The 19,724-nt window shown below is 40.0% G+C and overlaps 4 protein-coding genes across 5 annotated transcripts in view; 2 read left to right on the top strand and 2 right to left on the bottom strand.

Moving 5' to 3' along the window:
* The window catches only part of ascc1 (activating signal cointegrator 1 complex subunit 1), a 13,631-nt gene extending 5,766 nt beyond the window's left edge, over window positions 1-7,865 (bottom strand). The window contains exons 1-10 of one of the 2 annotated variants that reach the window (XM_087175860.1): window positions 7,506-7,865; window positions 6,910-7,012; window positions 6,723-6,820; window positions 6,452-6,630; window positions 6,006-6,139; window positions 5,127-5,246; window positions 4,883-5,007; window positions 4,150-4,223; window positions 1,876-2,020; window positions 57-660 (exon numbers count right to left, since the gene is read on the bottom strand). In XM_087175860.1, coding sequence (XP_087031986.1) covers window positions 1,904-2,020; window positions 4,150-4,223; window positions 4,883-5,007; window positions 5,127-5,246; window positions 6,006-6,139; window positions 6,452-6,630; window positions 6,723-6,820; window positions 6,910-7,012; window positions 7,506-7,620 — 1,065 coding nt within the window. In that variant the 5' untranslated portion in view covers window positions 7,621-7,865 and the 3' untranslated portion in view covers window positions 57-660; window positions 1,876-1,903. Of the gene's footprint in view, window positions 1-56; window positions 661-1,875; window positions 2,021-4,149; window positions 4,224-4,882; window positions 5,008-5,126; window positions 5,247-6,005; window positions 6,140-6,451; window positions 6,631-6,722; window positions 6,821-6,909; window positions 7,013-7,505 lie in introns of those variants that run through there. The other variant, XM_023413382.2, reaches the window with a different exon arrangement.
* Window positions 7,866-7,954: 89 nt separating this feature from the next.
* Window positions 7,955-10,671, top strand: anapc16 (anaphase promoting complex subunit 16). The gene is made up of 4 exons (XM_023413383.2): window positions 7,955-8,102; window positions 8,338-8,491; window positions 9,816-9,890; window positions 9,986-10,671. Exons 2-4 carry the CDS (start codon window positions 8,350-8,352, stop codon window positions 10,093-10,095), a joined length of 327 nt encoding a protein of 108 aa, XP_023269151.1. The 5' UTR covers window positions 7,955-8,102; window positions 8,338-8,349; the 3' UTR covers window positions 10,096-10,671.
* A 1,450-nt stretch (window positions 10,672-12,121) lies between these two features.
* ddit4 (DNA-damage-inducible transcript 4) lies at window positions 12,122-13,965 on the top strand. Its single transcript, XM_023413394.2, has 3 exons — window positions 12,122-12,275; window positions 12,516-12,732; window positions 12,838-13,965. The coding sequence occupies exons 2-3, from the start codon at window positions 12,552-12,554 to the stop codon at window positions 13,335-13,337; spliced, it is 681 nt and encodes a 226-aa protein (XP_023269162.1). The 5' UTR covers window positions 12,122-12,275; window positions 12,516-12,551; the 3' UTR covers window positions 13,338-13,965.
* A 493-nt stretch (window positions 13,966-14,458) lies between these two features.
* dnajb12b (DnaJ heat shock protein family (Hsp40) member B12b) lies at window positions 14,459-19,359 on the bottom strand. Its single transcript, XM_023413393.2, has 9 exons — window positions 19,061-19,359; window positions 17,621-17,798; window positions 17,374-17,519; window positions 17,053-17,226; window positions 16,895-16,965; window positions 16,568-16,677; window positions 15,852-16,024; window positions 15,554-15,695; window positions 14,459-15,428 (listed from the first exon to the last, which is right to left on the bottom strand). Exons 1-8 carry the CDS (start codon window positions 19,191-19,193, stop codon window positions 15,574-15,576), a joined length of 1,107 nt encoding a protein of 368 aa, XP_023269161.1. The 5' UTR covers window positions 19,194-19,359; the 3' UTR covers window positions 14,459-15,428; window positions 15,554-15,573.
* Window positions 19,360-19,724: the final 365 nt, after the last annotated feature.

Raw genomic sequence — 19,724 nt, forward strand, 5'->3', positions numbered from 1 at the left:
AATCTCAGTGAATTTCATTAACTTGCAAACCATCTCTCTCTCTCTCTCTCTCTCTCTCTCTGTTTTTATGAGCAATAGTATTGGCAATTCACAGAAACCTTGCTGTATTGGTTACCTGAGAGTGGCACTAAGCTGGATGTGTACTCCTGACCCACTAACAAGCATGCTCTCAGGAGACAGGGAGTGGATAATTAGGCCCTTTTTCTGGGTCTGAAAAGATAAATTATATGCCCAGACAGTGCAACAGTCAATGCATGCATGGCTGGCTGGCTGGCTGGCTGGCTGGCTGGCTGGCTGTTTTCCGATGATGAAATTTGCATGTCCCCATCTAATGGTGTTATTGACACAGCTCCAGGAGCATAGGAAAAAAATAAATCAAGCCATGGCTGAAATGGAAGGGTGGACAGCATGGGATGGCAGAGCTGACAAACAAAAAGTGCCCTCAGTTTCCATCAGTGTAACTTTTGGCCGCTCGGCAACCGCCCTCCTGCATGCCAAGCAGAGAGCATCGGCAGCTGAGGGTAGGGCTGAAAAAAAAGCTCTGACGGCAAGAGCAAGTGGCCAGGCTCTGTGTCCGATGTCTGTATTCACTGACACACTGAACAGACGGGAGTGGGAACAAGGTTGCGTCTCGTGTGGGAAGGGCACTGATAAAGAAGACTGGGAAAAAAAAGAAAACCAAGGCTGGTATAATAAATCATGTCAGTGACGCATTAACACATTCATGAGGCAGTGGGATGAAAGGAAATGGGTAATACTTATTATCCAGTAGTGTGTGGATGAGATCTGATCAGCATGAAACTCAAGCAGCATGTTTCAGCAGCTATAAAAGCTTTCTGGTTTGGCTCACAATTTATTTTTGAAACTTCTATTATGACTTGTGCCTGTGAATGTCACATGAGCTCAATCATAAAATGCTTAACTCTTACAATCTGTTTGTAAAAGTCAGAGCGTATAAAAATACAGGGTGGGCTAAAGAAAGATAAGATGGTTTTCTACATAAAATCTTGATCTACAAAGTGACTGTAGCTGTCAGATACATGTAGTGGAGTGTGAAGTACAATATTTGCCTCTGAAATGTAGATGAGTGGAGGTTTATGCTGAACAAATGGTTATACTCATATACAAGTATCTAAAATTTGTACTTAAGTATAAATACACTTAGATTTCACCACTGTGTTCAATAAAGTGTCGGTCATTATATATTTGTTACATCTCAAATGACAATGTAAAAAGACTGATCTAAAGCTTATTCCCAAATCTAACTCAACTTATGTCAACAATCCAATTTCATACACACAGCTGCTCTATCAACTAAATCTATAGCCCTGATCCTCTTCTAGCAGAACAACATTGCCTACAAGGAAACACGATTTGACTGGGATTCCCATGCAAAATGAAACATTTCCATTCTTTGCAAGTTTGTTCTCTGTCGAGACAAAAGTAGGGTGAACTGTGAAGTTTTTTTTTTTTTTGCTTCTCTCTTCCATTAAAATATGTTTTCTGTCATTTACTTTGATGTTGTTTGACTCAGATTCCCTGAAGAGAACCAAATGTCTGGAGACTTAAGTACAAAAACACAAATTCCACTGCCTAGAGTATTTCAGAATGGATTTGCATGTAATTTTATCTAAAGAATGAGCTTCAGTCTGAAATTTCAATCATTCTGCACTCATTTTATTTTGCCCCATAAACTGCTTTCAATGGACTTTATAAAACAGAGAAATTGGTTCAGATACAGGTTCAGGTGTAGCAAGTTATCTGCAATTTTTAAAAATCCTATACTGCCACCTACTGGACAACACAGAGGAGTCTGAATCAGTGTTCTTCTAAACTAGAAATTTTATTACTTTATTATTTAACTTAAATTCTTACCTCAGAATAGGCTCAGCTCTGTGGCAGCTCATGAGAAGTTGACGCTCCCTGCAGAGGTGTAGTAGCCCGTACAGTCTGTCGAATATCTCTGGGACAGCAGAACAGTGTTCAGCTCAAACTCTCCAAAACGATAAGCACCAAATTTCTGTAATCAAAACAGCAAATGTCTTTATATGATGAAAAACTTCAATAATACAAAACTTCATCATCGTTCTAGCAAATTTTGAATTACATTTAATGCATCTTCCCAATAACAGGCAAAAAAAACTGCATGATTTAGAAAACATTTAAAAAGTCGACCCCAGTGGTTAAACTCTTTGGAGAAAAGAAGATAAACTGTCAGTCACAAAAATGGCGTTGCCATGGTTACAGACGACTGAGCACTTGCTAGGCAACCTTGTATCATTTTCAGACAGAAGAAAAGAAAACCAAGGATTTTGGTATTCAAACAGTGAAGACCTCTGCATCAAAGAAGAAAGGAAGGTGAATTTCAGAGTTTTCTATCTGCAGTGTCAATTTCACTCACAAAGAAAAAACATCTGGAACATTTTATAGTCTGCCTTTAAGTGTTTCTTTGAAAAAGAAAATCAATCAAAACTCTCCTCTTTGAACTTTATAGGTGTATAAAGGACAAAAAAACTGGTTTAATCAATATACTGTGAAGAGGTACACTCAGGAGAAAAGCTTGTCAGGACACCTCTCTGATGCTGGAATTGGATGAGCTGTGTCCGACAATTTCTATAACTTTGTGAAACCAACGATCCGCACTCACACCCACTTCACACAGCGACTGGTGTGCTGTGCGGAGGTGAGAAAATAAGCTTCTCTCTCAAGCTCTCTTTTTCCATTGGTTACACAACTATTTCTTATACAACAGAAAGTAACGCTATGAGTTCCTTCCAGGACATATTATGCACTCTTATCCCAATACTTAAACAATATTTGTGTCTCGCCCTCACTCTCTCTTTTCACTCTGCCTTCAACTGTGGCTGCTCAGAACAATTGTAAACGCTTTTCGGACAGCAGCATCGTACAAACTAGTTCTTCTCTAGCATAAATATATATTTCAGACTTTTCACTGTCACGTAATAGATTTTTAGAATCCAATACTTTAGGACTTTGTTTGAATGTTAAACAAACAAGGATTGATTGTGAAGAAGATTCAAAGTAAAGATTACTCATCAACAAAGGAAAATGAACTCACAACTGACTATCTACTTCATGTCACTGTGTAGTAGATCTGCCTGACCTTTGTTTTGATCACTTCCTCAATCATTAATTTGCAAGTTTTGCATTTTTATGTAGCCTAACATAATATTTAATTCCTTGACTTGTCAGCTGACATGTACTTGCCATAATGAATACTGAGAGTCTAATGTCTGTCACACAGCAGAGGACCTAGAGAGAAACAACACTGTAATGACGGCTGATGACATGTACTGCCCTCAGTAGAACCTACAATGTGGGAGATTTAGGCAAAACAGACCATCTCATAACTGCTCATTATGCTCATAATAAACTAGAACGAATCAGTGTTCCCCCACTACTACAGACAGGAGGAGACAGTCATCAATGTTATTTCTGTTCTGAAATCCAGGCAACCATGACTAGCTTCTAGAAGATCATTTAATTAAACAGCCAACGCTGCACCTGATATGGGAACATAATTATTTAGTCCCAGCTCGAAACCTTTCGCAATATTCGGTAAGAGCGAAATCAGCCCCCAAATGAACTTGATTATCCTCTGTGCATGCTTCTGTGCTGCTCTAACCAAAGACCTACATCTCTCTGTTTAAAGACCTATAAGCTGGCAAGCTCACATATCCCAGTGGGACTCCAAAAGCAGTGGAAATGTCAAGAACAGTTGAAAAACCCAAATACAGTATGTGGAATATGCAGACAAAGTTGGATCAGTATGATGCAATATCACTGCAGCTGATTTGATAAAGCAACAGAGATCTAGTTCAATTCCATGAATGTTTTAGTTTACCACTTCTCATTTCTCTCATAGCTTACCTTTGCTATGTTTTCACATTTTAGGTTGCACTTCTAGGAATTGATCACAATGATCAAATAAAGGGTGTTTAAGGAATTTTTAAGTAAAGCCATGTTTATGTTGTTCATTTGGACTATAGCTTAAAACTACTTAAAAATCCTCATACGCAATTTGTTATCTGGTATATGTGGGAGAGCAGCTGTCAAGCAGTGAGCACAAGTCTGGATGGTTATAATTTTGTCATTTAAAAAGGCAGGCAAGGGTAAATTTCCTCTAACCTTTAATATGTTTCTGGCATCAAAAGCCTCTCTATCGCTCATGGTTTGTCTTCCTGGGCCGCCTGTGTCTTCAACTGGAAAAACACCAGAGTAAAAGACAAGCTCAACAATAAAGCATAGGACAAAAAAATACAGATATGCTATCTCTTGATCAAATAAACATGTTTACTTCCTGATACAGTTTTATAGTTGTAGTACAATAATAAAGTGAGAACAAAGATCAGTTAGTTTGTGAAATTAGCTTGGGAAACAGGTACTAAGGAGAAAAAAAAACACTGAATTTTTAGTAGGATGTGTCCTCATGCTGGTAAACATGGTCAGCAGTGACATGATCCTTCTCTTGAGCAGTGTTGTTGCTCAGCCCAGTACAAATTTGAAAAACTGGGGCTGGACTTGATCCATGGCAAAAATGAATGAAGCCATTGTCACGGTACTTGGAAAACACGCTGCTTTGTGCACATAAACAGAGCTGTGGCCAAACACAGAAGTAGCTGCCCTATGCTGCCACTCCACAGGAATTTGTAGCTGTAATTGTTCAAGATTCAGCTTTGTCGTCACTGCAGCTCCCGTCCAAGCCAAAAAGATAATAAGGGGACATTTGCAAATAGGTTCAGGGTAGGAGCTACCAATGCGATCACAGCAGGTCAATAGGTTTGTTTTCACACAAGCTACAGGCTCAGATGCTGTTTGCATTAGTGATGGTTAGCCCATCATGTGTATGTAATGTTTTTACCTGTGGAGTCCTTTCTGAACAGCGTGTTTATCACAGTGCCATGCAGCTTCACTCTGTCCCACTCTCTGACCATCAGCCCTTTAGAGACAAAGTGCTCTACCAGCTGGTCTGCAATCGTCTGCAACCTAAAGTGTGAAAAAACACAGAAACAGAGATTCAAGCAGCAGGAACATTTTTAAACGCTGATGTGTCAACCTTTTAAATTGATTTGTTTCTTCACAGGATTTGCTGCGGTTGCACTCACTTGTCAGATCTGTCTTTCACATTGACTTTGGCATACAAGACATCCACCATGGCTGGGTCATCATTCATGTACTCTATACCTGTCACCTCCAACAGCAGAGGTTTTCCTTCTGTGATGTTCCTGATGAAAGACAACACAAAGCACACTCATGCGGTGCACTCACACACCAGGTTTATAGTTTAGGGTTGACTCTACAATTTATTTTTATGGTTTTTTGATGTGTTTACACCAAGGGTTAAGCAAAATGACGGAATGCACAGCAGCTGTCTGTGAAATCTTATTGTGCTGTGTATGTGCAACAGAGCTGGCTTGTAAAACCAGAGATTTTTTAGCAGAATCTCACAATTAACTGTGACCTTATCTAATCTACACAATCAAATCCAATCTAATTACATCTAATACAATCTTTATCTTTAAGGATCAAGCGGGTGATAATCTTTATTTTTCTTAATGTTAGCAAATCCCATGAATGATGTAAATACTGTATTTGTTGGGGACTACTTTCAACTGTGGATTTGGTGCCCGAGTGAGTATTTACAGCAGCAGAAAGGTGTATGTGGGATTTACTAAGAAAATACTGAAGTGTCCATGTTGATCGTAATGAAAGAACATGTCTGTCAGACAATGGTGTATTGTGATAGAAAGGAAGTTATATCAAGCTTTGGCTTCAGAGGCAATACTTGTTAGCAGAATTAATTCATTCTTTGTTTTCATGGGCTTTGTAACAATAAGCAAAATATAGAATATCAACCATCCTATCCTTTAAAGCAGTAATTTCATTCATTCATTAAGTCTTGTTTTAATCTCAAATGAAGACAGTATTTTTTTGTTACATGGTTAAAATCTTAGTATGATATAATAACATAGTCCGGCCCCTACCTGATGAAGTTTTGACACTCTTGGAGGTGTTCACATGCTTTTCTCACTTCCATCTCATTTAACAGGGCCAGGGTGCCGATTGTCAGGTGAAGCTTTGCAGCGTTCTGAAAGATGCTTCCCTCTACTCCATGATCCTACACATGATGTTACAACAATTTGTGAACATATCATTTATTAACAGTATGATGTGTTGATCTACAACAATACATGGCCGTCACTGCCCCTCATTTTCACTATTCATATTTACATTTCTTTCAATACTGCCTCCAAATCAAGCAAGCATACAAAGAATGTGTCTTAGCGTTTTCTCCACAAATGCATCACAGAAGAATAAGAATAAAAATATAGCAAAAGTAAAGTAATACAAAATGGAAAATAATAAAATGAAAATAAAAGGAAATCACAGTTCCTTATTGTGAAATTGGATATGGTATATAATTATGTACCTGTGAACACTGCTGCAACACATCGTCTTTAAACTGCAGGAATCCTTCTTGAACTTTAGGATCATTGAGAGGGAATGACAGGAAGTGCGTGAAAGGCTGCTTTCTCCGGAAACTTTCGATAAGGACCTCAACTCGTGTGACTGCAGACGAGACTGCAGCTTTATGGGAACCTGTGATAACTGTTAGAAGATGGAAGAAAGTTGACAGAAAATCCTTTCAAAGCATGCTCTTGCTCTGTTTTATGATGGCTAGATTTGCTCTTAATCCTCACCAATCTGTCCTTCCACTCCTTGTTTGGGGATGCTGATAGATGTCTTTGTGTCAGACTCTAGACGTCTGCGTGTCTCTCCTTTTTTCCCAATGATGTATCTGAGGAACAACGAAGCAAACAAGGAAACATGGACTCCCATTACGCTGCTTAGAAACAAAACTTCATATGCATTTTGTAGATAACTCACTTGTAAAGAACACTTGGGACATCAATGGCACAGCGGTATCCTTTTTCAGTCTTATCAATTGAGTGGGTATCACAGATTTCATCTTCTGCTAGGTCTTCACTCTCTAAATATGGTAAATCACAAACTTATTATATTATTGTGGCTACAGCCTGACAACATCGTAGTCTAATGCAACTAACGCAGTCTGACACAGCAGACCTGCATTCAATTCTGCTTCATCAAAGTTTTAATGTTCAGGTTTTGTTCAAACTGTATGTTCATTATGGAGGATGTATTCAGTAATGCTGTTGAACTGCAATGCGTTATGTTGACAGGTGTTCCTACTATTTTGTCCAATCCATTCAAATCATTGAGGGTAGGCTAAACAACAGACAGACACAGATACTTTGTATAATACAGTACAGTTCAACAGCACCACAGACTCCTGCCACCAAAACCATATAGTTGAATCAACACAGTTTAAACACAAACTGAACATTATAACTTTAATGGGGGCATTTATTGCAGGACAGCAGAATTACACTGCATTCGTTTTAGCAATGTATCTAATAAACTTGCAAGAGTATATGTATTCTAGCTGTTAACACTTGACCAACCTTGTTGCCCCATGTAGGAGAAATCCTCTTCCTCCTCATAATGTTCTTCCTTAATGATATTTTTTCGGTACATTCTTCCATTTATATTGATAATAGTTGGACGTAAAACCTCCATAATGTAAACTTGATGCCGTTAGCTAAACCTAAGCTAAGTAACAATATAGATAAGTGTCTGGGTAGCTCACTGCTAGTTTAGCTAGCTAGCTATTTGAATATAGTTTATGGGTACATGTAACTTTACTACGCTGAAGTTAGCTTCCCAATCGGTTGCCAAGGGAGGGACCGATTCCCTTCCCCCTTAACTGTCGAATCGGGGTCTGACTTCAGCGTCGTAACGTTCAAGTCGGTTGGCGTTCACATATCAGTGGTACGTTGGCTGCGTGTTAGTAGACCCAGAAACGGAAATAAACATCCACTCTGTGAAAACTGATGCTAGCGATCTATCCACATCGTCTAGAAATCTGTGGCGAGCACACCAGCGCTTGAAACGTAAAATGCTGTCTTTGTCGTAAACTAGAAGGAAGCCAACTACACAAACAAACAACAGAAACAACTGCGTGGATTTAAAGTCATTATAGATTCACTGGGATACCGTCGGTAAGTCATACTGTTAGAAAACAGGTTAGTTATTTCCACGTTGTGTCTAATAACTAACGGTGGATGGTTATTGTCGTCATTGGTGTTAGCAGGATAGTTAGCTTTCTTGCTAGCCACGCAGTAGTTGTAGCAGTTGATTGTACCTCAAACCTGCTAACATTAACGTTTGCAAGCTGGTTTGGTTAAGCTCAACTGCCTTCCTCAGCCTTTAGTGTGTGTGTTTTTTTTTTTACAGTTTCCTAAGGCGATGGCAGCGTCTTCTTCGTCCTCTTCTGCGGGAGGTGTGAGTGGCAGCTCAGTCACTGGCTCTGGATTCAGTGCTTCAGAGCTCATACCCCCAAGGAAAGTCCTGTACACATATCCCAAAGGAGCAGGTGAAATGATGGAAGGTAAGATTAGACACTCAGCTTAAGACTTAAGCTATCTCTCTCCTACCAACAACCTGATTATGGAGACATTCTGTGCTTTCATACTGTCCCATCATTATTTCAGCTGAATCCTGTTTATCATAGTGCTTTATGTTCTATCACTAACGTCAAAGTTCGTACTCATCATTATTCCCTGTATCACAAAGTTGGGTGGTCTTCCTTACAGACAAGAAGAAATAATGAACTCATGATATTCATTTATAAAGCTTTTACTGTACACCTCCAAACCACCTCACATCTCTTTTTAACATTGAAATCCTACAATTACAGTGCATGACCCAGCAAATACCTAACCTTAGATATTCCTTATTTACCCACTAATCTTGGCAGAACGGGTTTTAGGGGCTTTGTACCTTTTTAAATGCAATGAACTGCAAACCACTCTTAAACTAGAGGGCTTTACACCCGTTGGAGATTTTTGACCTTTATTGTTGGATGTCTTATATGACTCTTGTGATGTTTTTATTAGATGTGTCTTAGTTGTGTTATTTCTGTTTGCTAATTGTATGTTTGTCTGAATGCTTTCCTTGTTCTCAATTCTTTCTTAAAAGATATAACTCTCAGTGAGACTACCTGATTAAATAAAGTTTAAACAAAATTAATTAATATCGAAATCATACAATTACATAGAGAGAGACTGGGCCAAATAAGTTAGTCCCTGACAGTGTGTGGCTGTCATGCAATTGCAATCATCATTTTAAATTTTTCATCATCATTTCAGTGCTGAGGCTTATGGACAAGTCACAGAGCTACGTAAGCATCTGTTTTTCTGACTGATGCATACAAGCCAAACTCTAGTTGAACATGTGTATTTGTGCTTTACCCAAAGCTAATGTTAAGCCAGCAGCCAAGTGTACTTGTCCACCCACTTTACTTCATTCACTACATCTTCATTGCTCCTGCACATAGGATGTGTTTATGGGAGTGAAAGGCCATCTGGTTCTATTACTCCTTCTTTGTTGCCTATGTAGCTGAAAATACACTAATTAACGTGGTTAGCTTGGCAGCAGAGTGCGGCAAGGTTAAAAACAACCAACAAAGTAATGAATAGGACTGCAGTCATGCTGAAGGTCTCAAGCTGTTCCTCTTTGTTTTCTTGTTTTTGTGTCATTAGTATTTAACTATTTCAAAACTCTGAATAGCCCTTTTACATAATGCTGAATTTACATAATATTTAACCCGAAGTTCTCTTTCTAAAGTAGCTCAAAAGCCTCATTTTGACATATTTACAAGGGTAAAGAAATCTTTTCATTTAACTTCTTAACTATTTTGTGTTTCTTTTTAGACGGATCTGACAGATTTTTATGTGAGTCTGTATTCAGCTACCAAGTTGCCTCAACACTCAAACAGGTTAAACATGGTAAGCCAGTAACGGTACATGCAAAATTTGTTTATTTTTGCTTGGTCCAATGAAGACTGGTGTCCTGATTAAGTAACTGTTTTGTTTTCTTCCAGATCAACAAGTGTCTCGAATGGAGAAACTTGCAAGCCTGGTGGAGGAGCTGGAAGCAGATGAGTGGCGGTACAAACCCATTGAACAGCTATTGGGATTTACACCGTCATAAATAAAGAGATCAAGATGCCTTTGGTTAATAAATCAGCCAAATATAAGGAAAAGGGAAGGAGACGGATTATATCAGTTCATAAATTATATTCCTCCTCTATGGTTTTATTCGATATAATGTGAAATGTTATCTGGAGATACTGAATGTGAGATGTATTATTTTGTCACTTTTACAATCGTACGAGTATGGTTTGCTTTTTTAAAAACAGCTTGTTATATTTGACCCAGCATACCATAATAAACCCTTGTCAACAAAAAAAAAATCTTATATTAATAACTAAGCAATTTAAAGTTTTGTAATAGGCTGTTAATAGATTTTTCAGCTGGTTTAAGACAAAGTGTTCTGCCAGTCCAATCTGCGCTAAGCCTCAGGCAAAAAAAATATATTTGGTAAAGTAATTAATCTCTTAAAGTGAGGCATTGTGTTTTCACATGGCTGCACTGTAACTCATAACTCTGAAAACCTGGTGCCTGTTCAGTCTATCCTCCTCTCTGTGTGGGTCCTCATCGCTGCTTGTTCCAACAGCCCTGAGAGAAAACAAAGAGAGCTTGTAAATAAAGTCATACTTGGACATTTCTTGGGTCTCTTGCTGTTTGTTTTTCTTGGTGTTGTATAGTTTATAGTCCCAACCCACAACTACTATTTCGTTTCTGTTATGTTGCTGCTAGACAATTAAATCTTTGTGTGGTTTTGTTTTCCGTTGTCTCAATTTGCATATCTGTCGCTGAAAATGTTCCTCTGAAACTCACTGATGTGATTGTTTCCACCTCAAGTCTCTGCGGTGTGTACACTGTGTACAGTGAGGAAACGTGCAGATCTCGGTGTTTTGCTTGGGGAATGAGTGTTTTGAAACAAATGAGGGGTGGGAACGTACAGAATGTACTGCTCTGAGGACGGCCCTGGACATTAGAAGACACACCTCTAGCTGGAGCTTAAATTTCCTTCTAAAAGTTCAATAGTTCATTTTATAACTGTTCATTCTAGTTTCCTAGAAAGTGTGTTCTAAAATGAATTGTTTAACTTAACAAGTTGTTTGCTCATAGTTCTCAGAAGTTTTAGTGTTTTTCCTTGAGTTGCAGAGGAATGTAACCTTAGTCGATGTTCTCTCTATGTAAGAAAAAAAAAAGGAACAAACATTTTTTTTCCCCCAACAGAAACTTTGCAATGATGACTCCAATTCATAACATCCCCCTCAGAACATACTGTGCCTACACGTGTTTATGTCTTTCAGTTCCTCCCTGACATAAAATACAGTCCATCCCACTCACGTGTAGCAACGCAGCATATGTCTGGCAGCTTTCCAAAAACTTTTCTTTGAGCAAACATTGAGTATGTCAGGTACAGTATGGAGCTGCCAGAAAGACATAGCAATGGTTTCTGCTTTGCACTACAATTGTTTCATGCAGCATTTCTTTGATAGCACCAAAACATATTTGAAACAATAATAAATGCTAGAGAAATAATTCAATAGTATCAGCTTCTGGTGCAATCATATTCCTGCATGTTTTCATTGTTATTATTATTGTTCATTATTGGAAGATAAATGCCTGTCATACATCTTTATGGACATAAAATATTAGCATTTTATCAAGTATCCAGCTGCAGCTGACTGTGTTTGCATCTCTTTGTGGCAGATGAAAAAATCTGATGTAATGGTTCAGCAAAACAGGTGACGTAATGTGCACTGCAACACTGAACCAGCTGAGCCTTGCCTGCACGGACTTTTAATCAATGCAGTCAATAATCCGAGTGCGCACACAGCAGAGATATTTATTTATGCTTATGCGGGATATTAAACAAAGAAATACAATATGATCCTTGCAAGCCCAGGCAAGTCCCTGTACATTTCCATAACGCTAGGATCTGTTATTCATCACCCCATCCCCCCATCTCTTCCTAGTGTTTGTCCTTCTCTGCTGGCATGTTACCAGGCAGGATACAGGTCAGATGGCGTGCCTCCCTTTTCGATTGGCTGACTGGAGGGGCGTGGGCGTGGCCCTAGCAGCTCCTATATATACATTGTTGCAGGACAGATCGCAGAGCTTGGCAGCTGGTGTGAGATAGTGCGAGCGTAGGGGTAAGAAGTTTCCAGACAGTTGTTTTAGCAGACAATAACCATCCAAATAACTGTCTTCAACAAGAGAACAACGGACTCGAACAGCGCCATTTTAGAAGAAGCTGTAAGTATGATGTCAAATATAACATTTTTTTTTGCTAGCTTTGTAGCTAATTTGAACAGTTAAACAGCTGCAAGCTACCTCCAAACAAAGATGTTCTTGCTGTAAACTTATGCTGTTCATACACTCTTAAACCAGCTTAACTTAAAATGTGTCTTCATTACGTGTATTTTTACTGTTAGCTACTGTCGTTCATCCCGAGTTTTCAGTGCTCATCTGTTGTTCTTGTTTCCTCATAAACAGCTGACCACAGAAGCAGCAACTGCAAAGAGGACAAACATGCCTGCTCTCTCTGCACCCACTGATACCAGTAGCTCACCCCCTTCTCCAGTGGACAGCAGCCCCAGGAGGCTGTCCTGGGGCAAGCTGGTGCAAAGATTGACGGATTTCAGCACATCTTCCAACAGCAGCATTGAGCTGGGGTACAACAATGGCAGCAGGAGTGATCTCTCAGACTCAGGTAAGCAGTGCTGCAAATGCATCTAACAGTCTTTATTGGAGATGTGAATTTGATCCTCGTCTTCATGCATGGTTGCAGTTCTAACCAGGTGTGTCTTTTCAACAGGGTCAGACATCTCCAGCGACCTGTCTCCCTCCAATGAAGACCTGTTTTACAATCCAATGGAGGAGACAATCCTGAAAGAAGTAGTGGACCTTATCGCACGAAGCCTAAGAGAAGCCAAAGACTCAGAGTGCGCCTTACGATGTACCAAGCTGCTCATTCCCGAGAAACTCCTGGAGCACATCGGACAGGAGCTCCTTCACCTGGCAGCTAGTGAGCCCTGCGGTTTAAGAGGGGCTCTCATTGACCTTTGTGTGGAGCAAGGGGCTGTCTTTGAGAGCATGGGACAGCTATCGGTGGACCCCTACCTTGTCCCCACCTTTCAGCTGACTCTAGTGTTGAGGCTAGAGTCTGGGGGGCTGTGGCCCAAAATCCAAGGACTTTTTAGCTCAAAGTCCGCTTCCACTCCAGTAGTGAGACAAGCTATTAAACTTAGTACTGGTTTCTGTGTGATAAAGAAGAAACTGTATTGTTCTGAAGAACTGCTCATTGAGGAATGTTGAGAAGTGCAAGTGGCCGCCCAGTTAATGTCACAGAAGGGCCTTATTACTATTACTGTATGTGTGATGCCTTCTGAAGTGCAAGGATGGACTTTGTCATGATGTTGCCAATTGTTCCTAATGTAAGGGAGTTGAAGTTTATGGTACCTGCAGCAGCGTGCTGCTGTTCATTGACATTCAGATTTGAAATTACAAATGTATAACCATCATGCTATATCCGGTAAATAGGCATTTTTGCAAGTATTAAAGTGCGTACCTCAGTTTCTATTGAAACCACATGATGGCAGCTAGCTATATGGTTATAGTCATTGAAGATTATTGTGTTCTTTTCTTTTTTTTTTTTTTTTTTTTTTTACAAGGCAATGAACTGAATTGTACTCCAAGTGATGAATTGTACTATAAGCATACCATTAGGGACCTTAGTGACTGCTTGAATTCAAGAGCAAAGGCTTACCAGTGCTTGCCTTGTGCAGTATAAGTGTAAGCTGTGGCTAATATTTCAAATGTAACTTCATCCTGTATCTGTGTAGATCAGTCTTGCTTTTGACTTTATTTATTTGATATTCAAATACTCATAACATTGCACTGTTTTTGTACTTTCATGATTGCAAATAAATTATTTTTTTAACAATTCTCTTTTCTGTTTTTATTTCATGAAATCTGTCGGATTCAAATGATCCATTTGCAGTTTTACATCCAAGTTCACGTTTCCTATGGAAATTGTGGATATTATGAAAAGAACAAGTTTTTCTCCCACACAGAAATAATGGGAAACTGAGGAATAATATTCAGCTGTATTGTCACACAGATCAGCTGACAGGAACATGAGCCAGCCATATCATGCACAAAATTGACGAAAAGTGCGCAAGTCAAAAACAGACTGCAGAGGTGCAACATCTGCCAAACACAGCTGAGTACATTTGCGGTGAAAGAATGTGACGCTGCAGTTCCTGCCGGGCACATGCTGCACGTCTGCTCTAAAACGGGTGAAGCGCCGTGTTTCCAGTTCCCCGTCTCAGTCGGTCCAGCCAAGTCGGTAGTTCTTATGCGCTAAATGTTTCTGACTGAGCTTTCATTTCCACATTCTGTTCTCGTTCTGCTCGGAGTCATGAGCCACTTCCAACACGTTTTAAGCATCCATATTTATTTTCATCTGGGAGTAAAAACATGGTGGAAAAAGTGAGCAAGATCTGTACTGGTTTGATAATCCTTTTTTTTTTTTTAAGATAAATAATACAGAGAATAAATAGCCTACTATAAACTTAAAAAGTGTGACAAAGACTGCTTTTTCCAACATATGAGACATCACGCTCCAAAACTACAACCTGTTAAAGCCCCACTTTGTGGGTAGGCACATCTCTCATTCTCTTGGCATTTATTGTGAAGTGCCATCAAGTTACATTTGATAATTCTATCCTTAATACAATTAAGGGAGGCAAAGTGTAAAGGGACATCTCCTAATAATCTCACATACACACACACACATATAGCAGAAGACGACAAATCTCAGTGTTCGTATGTCTGACAAACCTTAGACATGAGTGTATATTCATCAGAGGTTTCACATTATTCCTGCATAGTTTCAGAATGTGCATTTGAAGTCAAATCAGCAAATCTCCCTAAAACTCACCCCCCCCCCCACTGATCTGACTGCATAAAATGAAAGAGGAAGCTTTTGCTGTGGTATCTACTCGACTGCTACATGAATGTGATCCGTATGACAATATCTAACCTCACTAAGCTCTGCTTTCATACTGCATTCTCGCAAAAAACCATAATGTGACCTCTGCCAGCGTCACAGCGGTCCAGTCAAAAGTTGGGCTTGGAGAGTTTGTTTTTTTTGCTTTTTTTTCCAAACCCGTATGTTGTCAGGAGGACAAGCTATTTTAAGTGGCTTTTCCATTTCATAACATTATATTAGATTACATTGAATTTTCACATACTAAAATTCATAGTTTCAACCAGTTCGTGTGGTCAGTTTGATGCAGATTGGTGCTGGTCTGTTTGTGTTGCTTGTTGAGTCATCTTCAGTCTCCAGATTGGTAAAGCTCATCTATTTACAGCCAGTCATCTTTTGTGTTGATTCTGGAAACTCTGGAGACGACAAGAAAAAAAACAAGAGAACAATGAGTGACAGAAAACATGCAGGTAGCCACTAAAAAAAAAAAAAAAAGTGTTAAGAAATGAAAAAAAAAAAAGTCGTAGTCTAGAGAACTTGCTTTGAATTATGGAAGCAGCTTCAACCATGTAATGAAGCTGTGATCTCGGACAGCTTGGCGCAGCTCGGTGTGCGAGCCCTCTGTGCTCTTTGGTACAGATCAGTGTCTCCAAAATAGCGGGCTCTGTATAGCATGCCCTCCTCTGCAGGAAACAACAGGAACAATTCATGAAAGATACAAAATAAAATCTGAATATGTTTTTAATCGTTTTCCCCAGAATTGATAATGACGGAAGCAACAGTCAATATTCATGGATGAATAAATAAATAAGCACGATTTGTTTTCCTGGCAAACATACTTTGTTGTTTCTCCTTCCAGCAATTGTTGCGAAGGTTAGAAATATAATCATCCTCCACCGTCCGCTCCAAATTCTTCAGATTCATTCCAGCAAACTCTTTGGAGAACTGCTCCCCCACATAATATGGCACCTTCAGGTTCTCCGTCAGCCTCTTCTGGGTATAACCTGCTGACCTGCAGAAAGATAGGACCAAGTGTGGGAGACATATCATGTGACCATGTGACAGCGACAGGGATGACAGATGTGGCACCGTCTGTCTCTGTTAACATGACTCATGGCTGATAATGGCTCACGTACGGGCCAGAAGCTACACAAGTGTATCTGAAACACAAAGGCAGACAACATGATTATTTGGAACTAACTGAAACAGCATCAAGAAATCAAACAAGCAACTGAAGAGTCAATATAATGGATCTATCTTAAAATAACTTCAAGAACTATGAGAGCAAATCTATTTTTTTGCTGCTTAATCTATAAATCAGTGACATTTCCACACACGCAGCATTCTTTGCTTGCCAGCTTGTGCAAAAAAAACTGCATGAAAATCTGATAATTAGCCATCATGGAAAAAACCTGGGTTGGATTATGCTGAATTTTATGTAACATCTAGATAATCTTTTGTCTAAATCCCTCGCAAATTTTGCAAAAAACAACAGTTAGTTGTGTTTAATAACATCCTTCTTAGGCAGGCTTTCAGAGCAGGGATCAGCACTCACGGCCTGAAGCTGAGGCTGTAGGGGGGGCTGTTGACCATGATCTGACTGAGAGCTGATACAATAACCAGGATGAGGATGGGCATGACCTGCACGAAGAGAGCAAGACCTCCCTGCGAAGAAAACATCACCAACAGCTGATTCAGAAACATTCCCCAGCCCTCTGTCTGGTTAAAAAAGAATCTATGAAAAGACTTGCATATTGCAGAGTGCATCTCAAGAAGGTAAAATTACAGACAACTCAATGTCTCCCCCTGCTGTTTAACAATAACATTACATCATGTGCATATCTGCAGTCTGCAGGAGCTCTAATAATAACACCAAACTCACATCTCGCTGTCGTTCTCGTCTCTCTCGCCTTTGATGACGCATCCGCCCATTAGTGTACACATTAGCATTACCTGGATTAATGTAGCATATGTAGCAGTTAATGGACAGATCATGACCAGCATAACCTGGTATGAAAACACAAAAACGGTGACACTAACTTGACGGGTAACCTCCTCCAAAGAACATATTAAAGAGGTCTTCAGGCGAAATATCTGGCTCGAAGTTCCCATCGTCTGGACCATGTCTTGAAGGATGTCTCCTCTCCTCTTCACATTGATCATACTGCTGTCTTTTGTTTGCGTTGCTCAGAACAGCATATGCATTCCCAATAGCTTTTGGAAAGGGAAATTCAAAAGTCAAATTATGTTTAAGCATCAGAAAGAAGGGCTAAAAGACACTTTTACTGACTATAATTATAGCTTCTAATTAGCTTTCTGCATTAACGTCACCAACTGGAGAGATGAGCCAAAGTTCAGTACCTTTAAATGCCTCTGTAGCACCCGGAGCATGATTCTTGTCTGGATGGAATTTCAAAGCGAGTTTTCTATATGATCTTTTGAGTTCGTCCTCGGAGGCGTTTTTCTGGACCCCGAGAATTTCATAGAAGTCTTTACATTGTTTTATCCTGTGTAGAGATCACGTGACTCTCAATGTCAGGTTGCATATAAAAAAGTGAGAAAACTATTCCTTCTAACAGTACCAGATGTACGCGAGTATCAGCCTCACCTCCTCACAGCATCCAGCTGATCTGCCGAGTAGGATTTTGAGGTGTCCGAAGGCTTCTCCTCGGGTCTCGTATTCTCACTGGGGGTCTGTCGCTGTCGAGGGCCCGAGGACCCGCTGAACTCTGAGTGGCTGCCTTGTCTGGGTATAAATCCATTCTTTGCTATGAGGTCCAGCAGTACTAGAACCAATACAAAGACAATGTTGTAAGAATTAAAATATATTCAGGAATAGAGAGGGAGCGACTGAAAGATCATTTCTCTCTGATAATGGTCAGATTAACCAGGCAGGTCCTGTTACATACGGAGAGTACATATCATGGCATATTACACTTGAATACTCGGCATTAGTAGGTAACATGCTGTAGTAAGCACATTTACATCACAATAGACTGTAGGTAGGCGTAGCTTATGTGAGCCCTTTTTCCAGATGGCCTACTAAAGACAGCAGTTAGATGATGTATGTTATATAACAGAAACTGTGGCAGCCTTAAACTGAAAGTTTTTAATCTATTTACTGCACTTTGTAAGAAGTTAATTGATAAATTAAAACTATTTGTGTTTAACATTGTTTTTGGAAGCATCCTTACTTTACATTAGTGCTCAAAACTTCATATTCATACACATAATTTTTTCTGTAGTGCGTGTATTTCTCCCTTTTCTGCATTTTGTATCATACATATATTATTGTATCTCTTGGTCGGGAGCTGGGACGGTAGGTCTAGGGATATTATATTATATATTATATACGGTGACTGTGATATTGGTCACAATTTGAGTGGGTATTTTTGAAATTTATTTTCACTGAAAAAAATAAACATAAATATTTATATGATCTTTGATGGGGTCTGTACCAAACAGGCATGTTTCCTCACACTCTGGGAGTATTTGTAGGATGGGACATCTCTGTAACACCACAATGCTGTATTTATAATGGTATGTTGTGACCTGCAGCTTCTGCAAATTGGATATTGCACTTTGCCATATTTCAATAGGCCTAATATTTGGATTAATTGTTCAGCCCTGCAATAAACAGAGTAATGACACGTTCAGGGGTCTTTGTGTCCCTCTCACCCTCTCTTGCTCTGTAGTTAACTGACTTTCTATGTTTAGCTAGCCTGGGCCTGTCTAATGGAAAAGCAGCCGATAACAAGTGTTGTCACTGACACGCTTATCTGCTTCATGTTGAGGGGGTGTACATGATATTTAATTGATAAGTAATAGCTACCACAGGGGCAGTTTCATTTGTCTTGCACTGACAACATTATGACATGCAGTAGCCAGTATTTTGCACAAAAGCTAGTGAGCTATCACAGGCCCCGGCTGCACGCGCTGCAGAGCTCATCCGGGATGCAGGTGATGCTGCAGGTGATGATGATGATGCTGCGTACCTACCTCCCCAGCTGAAGCTCCCCTTTACTCCGGCACGGCCATTTTAACTCACCCTTGGCCTTCTCTGTCGGGAAGAGTCTCTGCGCCTTCTCCAGGAACCTCTGCGCCTTTTCCGGCTGGTCGTTCGTTAACGCGGCAGTTGCAATGTCAATGCAGCGCTCCGCCTCGTCCCTGTTTACCTCCATTGCAGCTGGGCAGCAGCGGCTAACTGGACCAGAAGTAAATATAGGCGCCTGCTGATGCCGTCATGTGGATGCTGCAAATGGTGTCAGCTGGTGACATAAATGTATCAGCTGTGAGATCGACTGCTGCTGCTGCTGCTCGCATGTGTGTGGAGATTTTGGGAATGTGAAGGCAGCGTCGGCTCCCTGCGCTGCCTCATTTCTCCACTAGATGGAGACAAATCGTCTTCAAATGTAGGTCATGAATGTGAAAAGCTATGGATGTTATTAACCCTCATACATTTTGGCCTATCTGTAACTGCCTCCTCAGTTCAACATCACCTCAATCCATTGGCAGTTTATGAGACAATGGGCCCCTGGCCACAGATATGTTAAAGGCCCCCTACCGCTCCCACAGGAACTAGACCTTCAGCCTGTAAGAGACACACAATCACTGTGTCTTGTTATGATAGTTTTATGCATCATTTCTCCCTATCTCTAAGTAGATTTTCCTTTGCAGCTATCCTTTTTCTTTGTAGTTCCCTTTTAACTCGT

Source organism: Seriola lalandi, unplaced genomic scaffold (assembly GCF_002814215.2).
Source record: "Seriola lalandi dorsalis isolate HSWRI2012SDOR001 ecotype SW California unplaced genomic scaffold, Sedor1 jcf7180002054516, whole genome shotgun sequence".
NCBI classification, from domain to species: domain Eukaryota; kingdom Metazoa; phylum Chordata; class Actinopteri; order Carangiformes; family Carangidae; genus Seriola; species Seriola lalandi.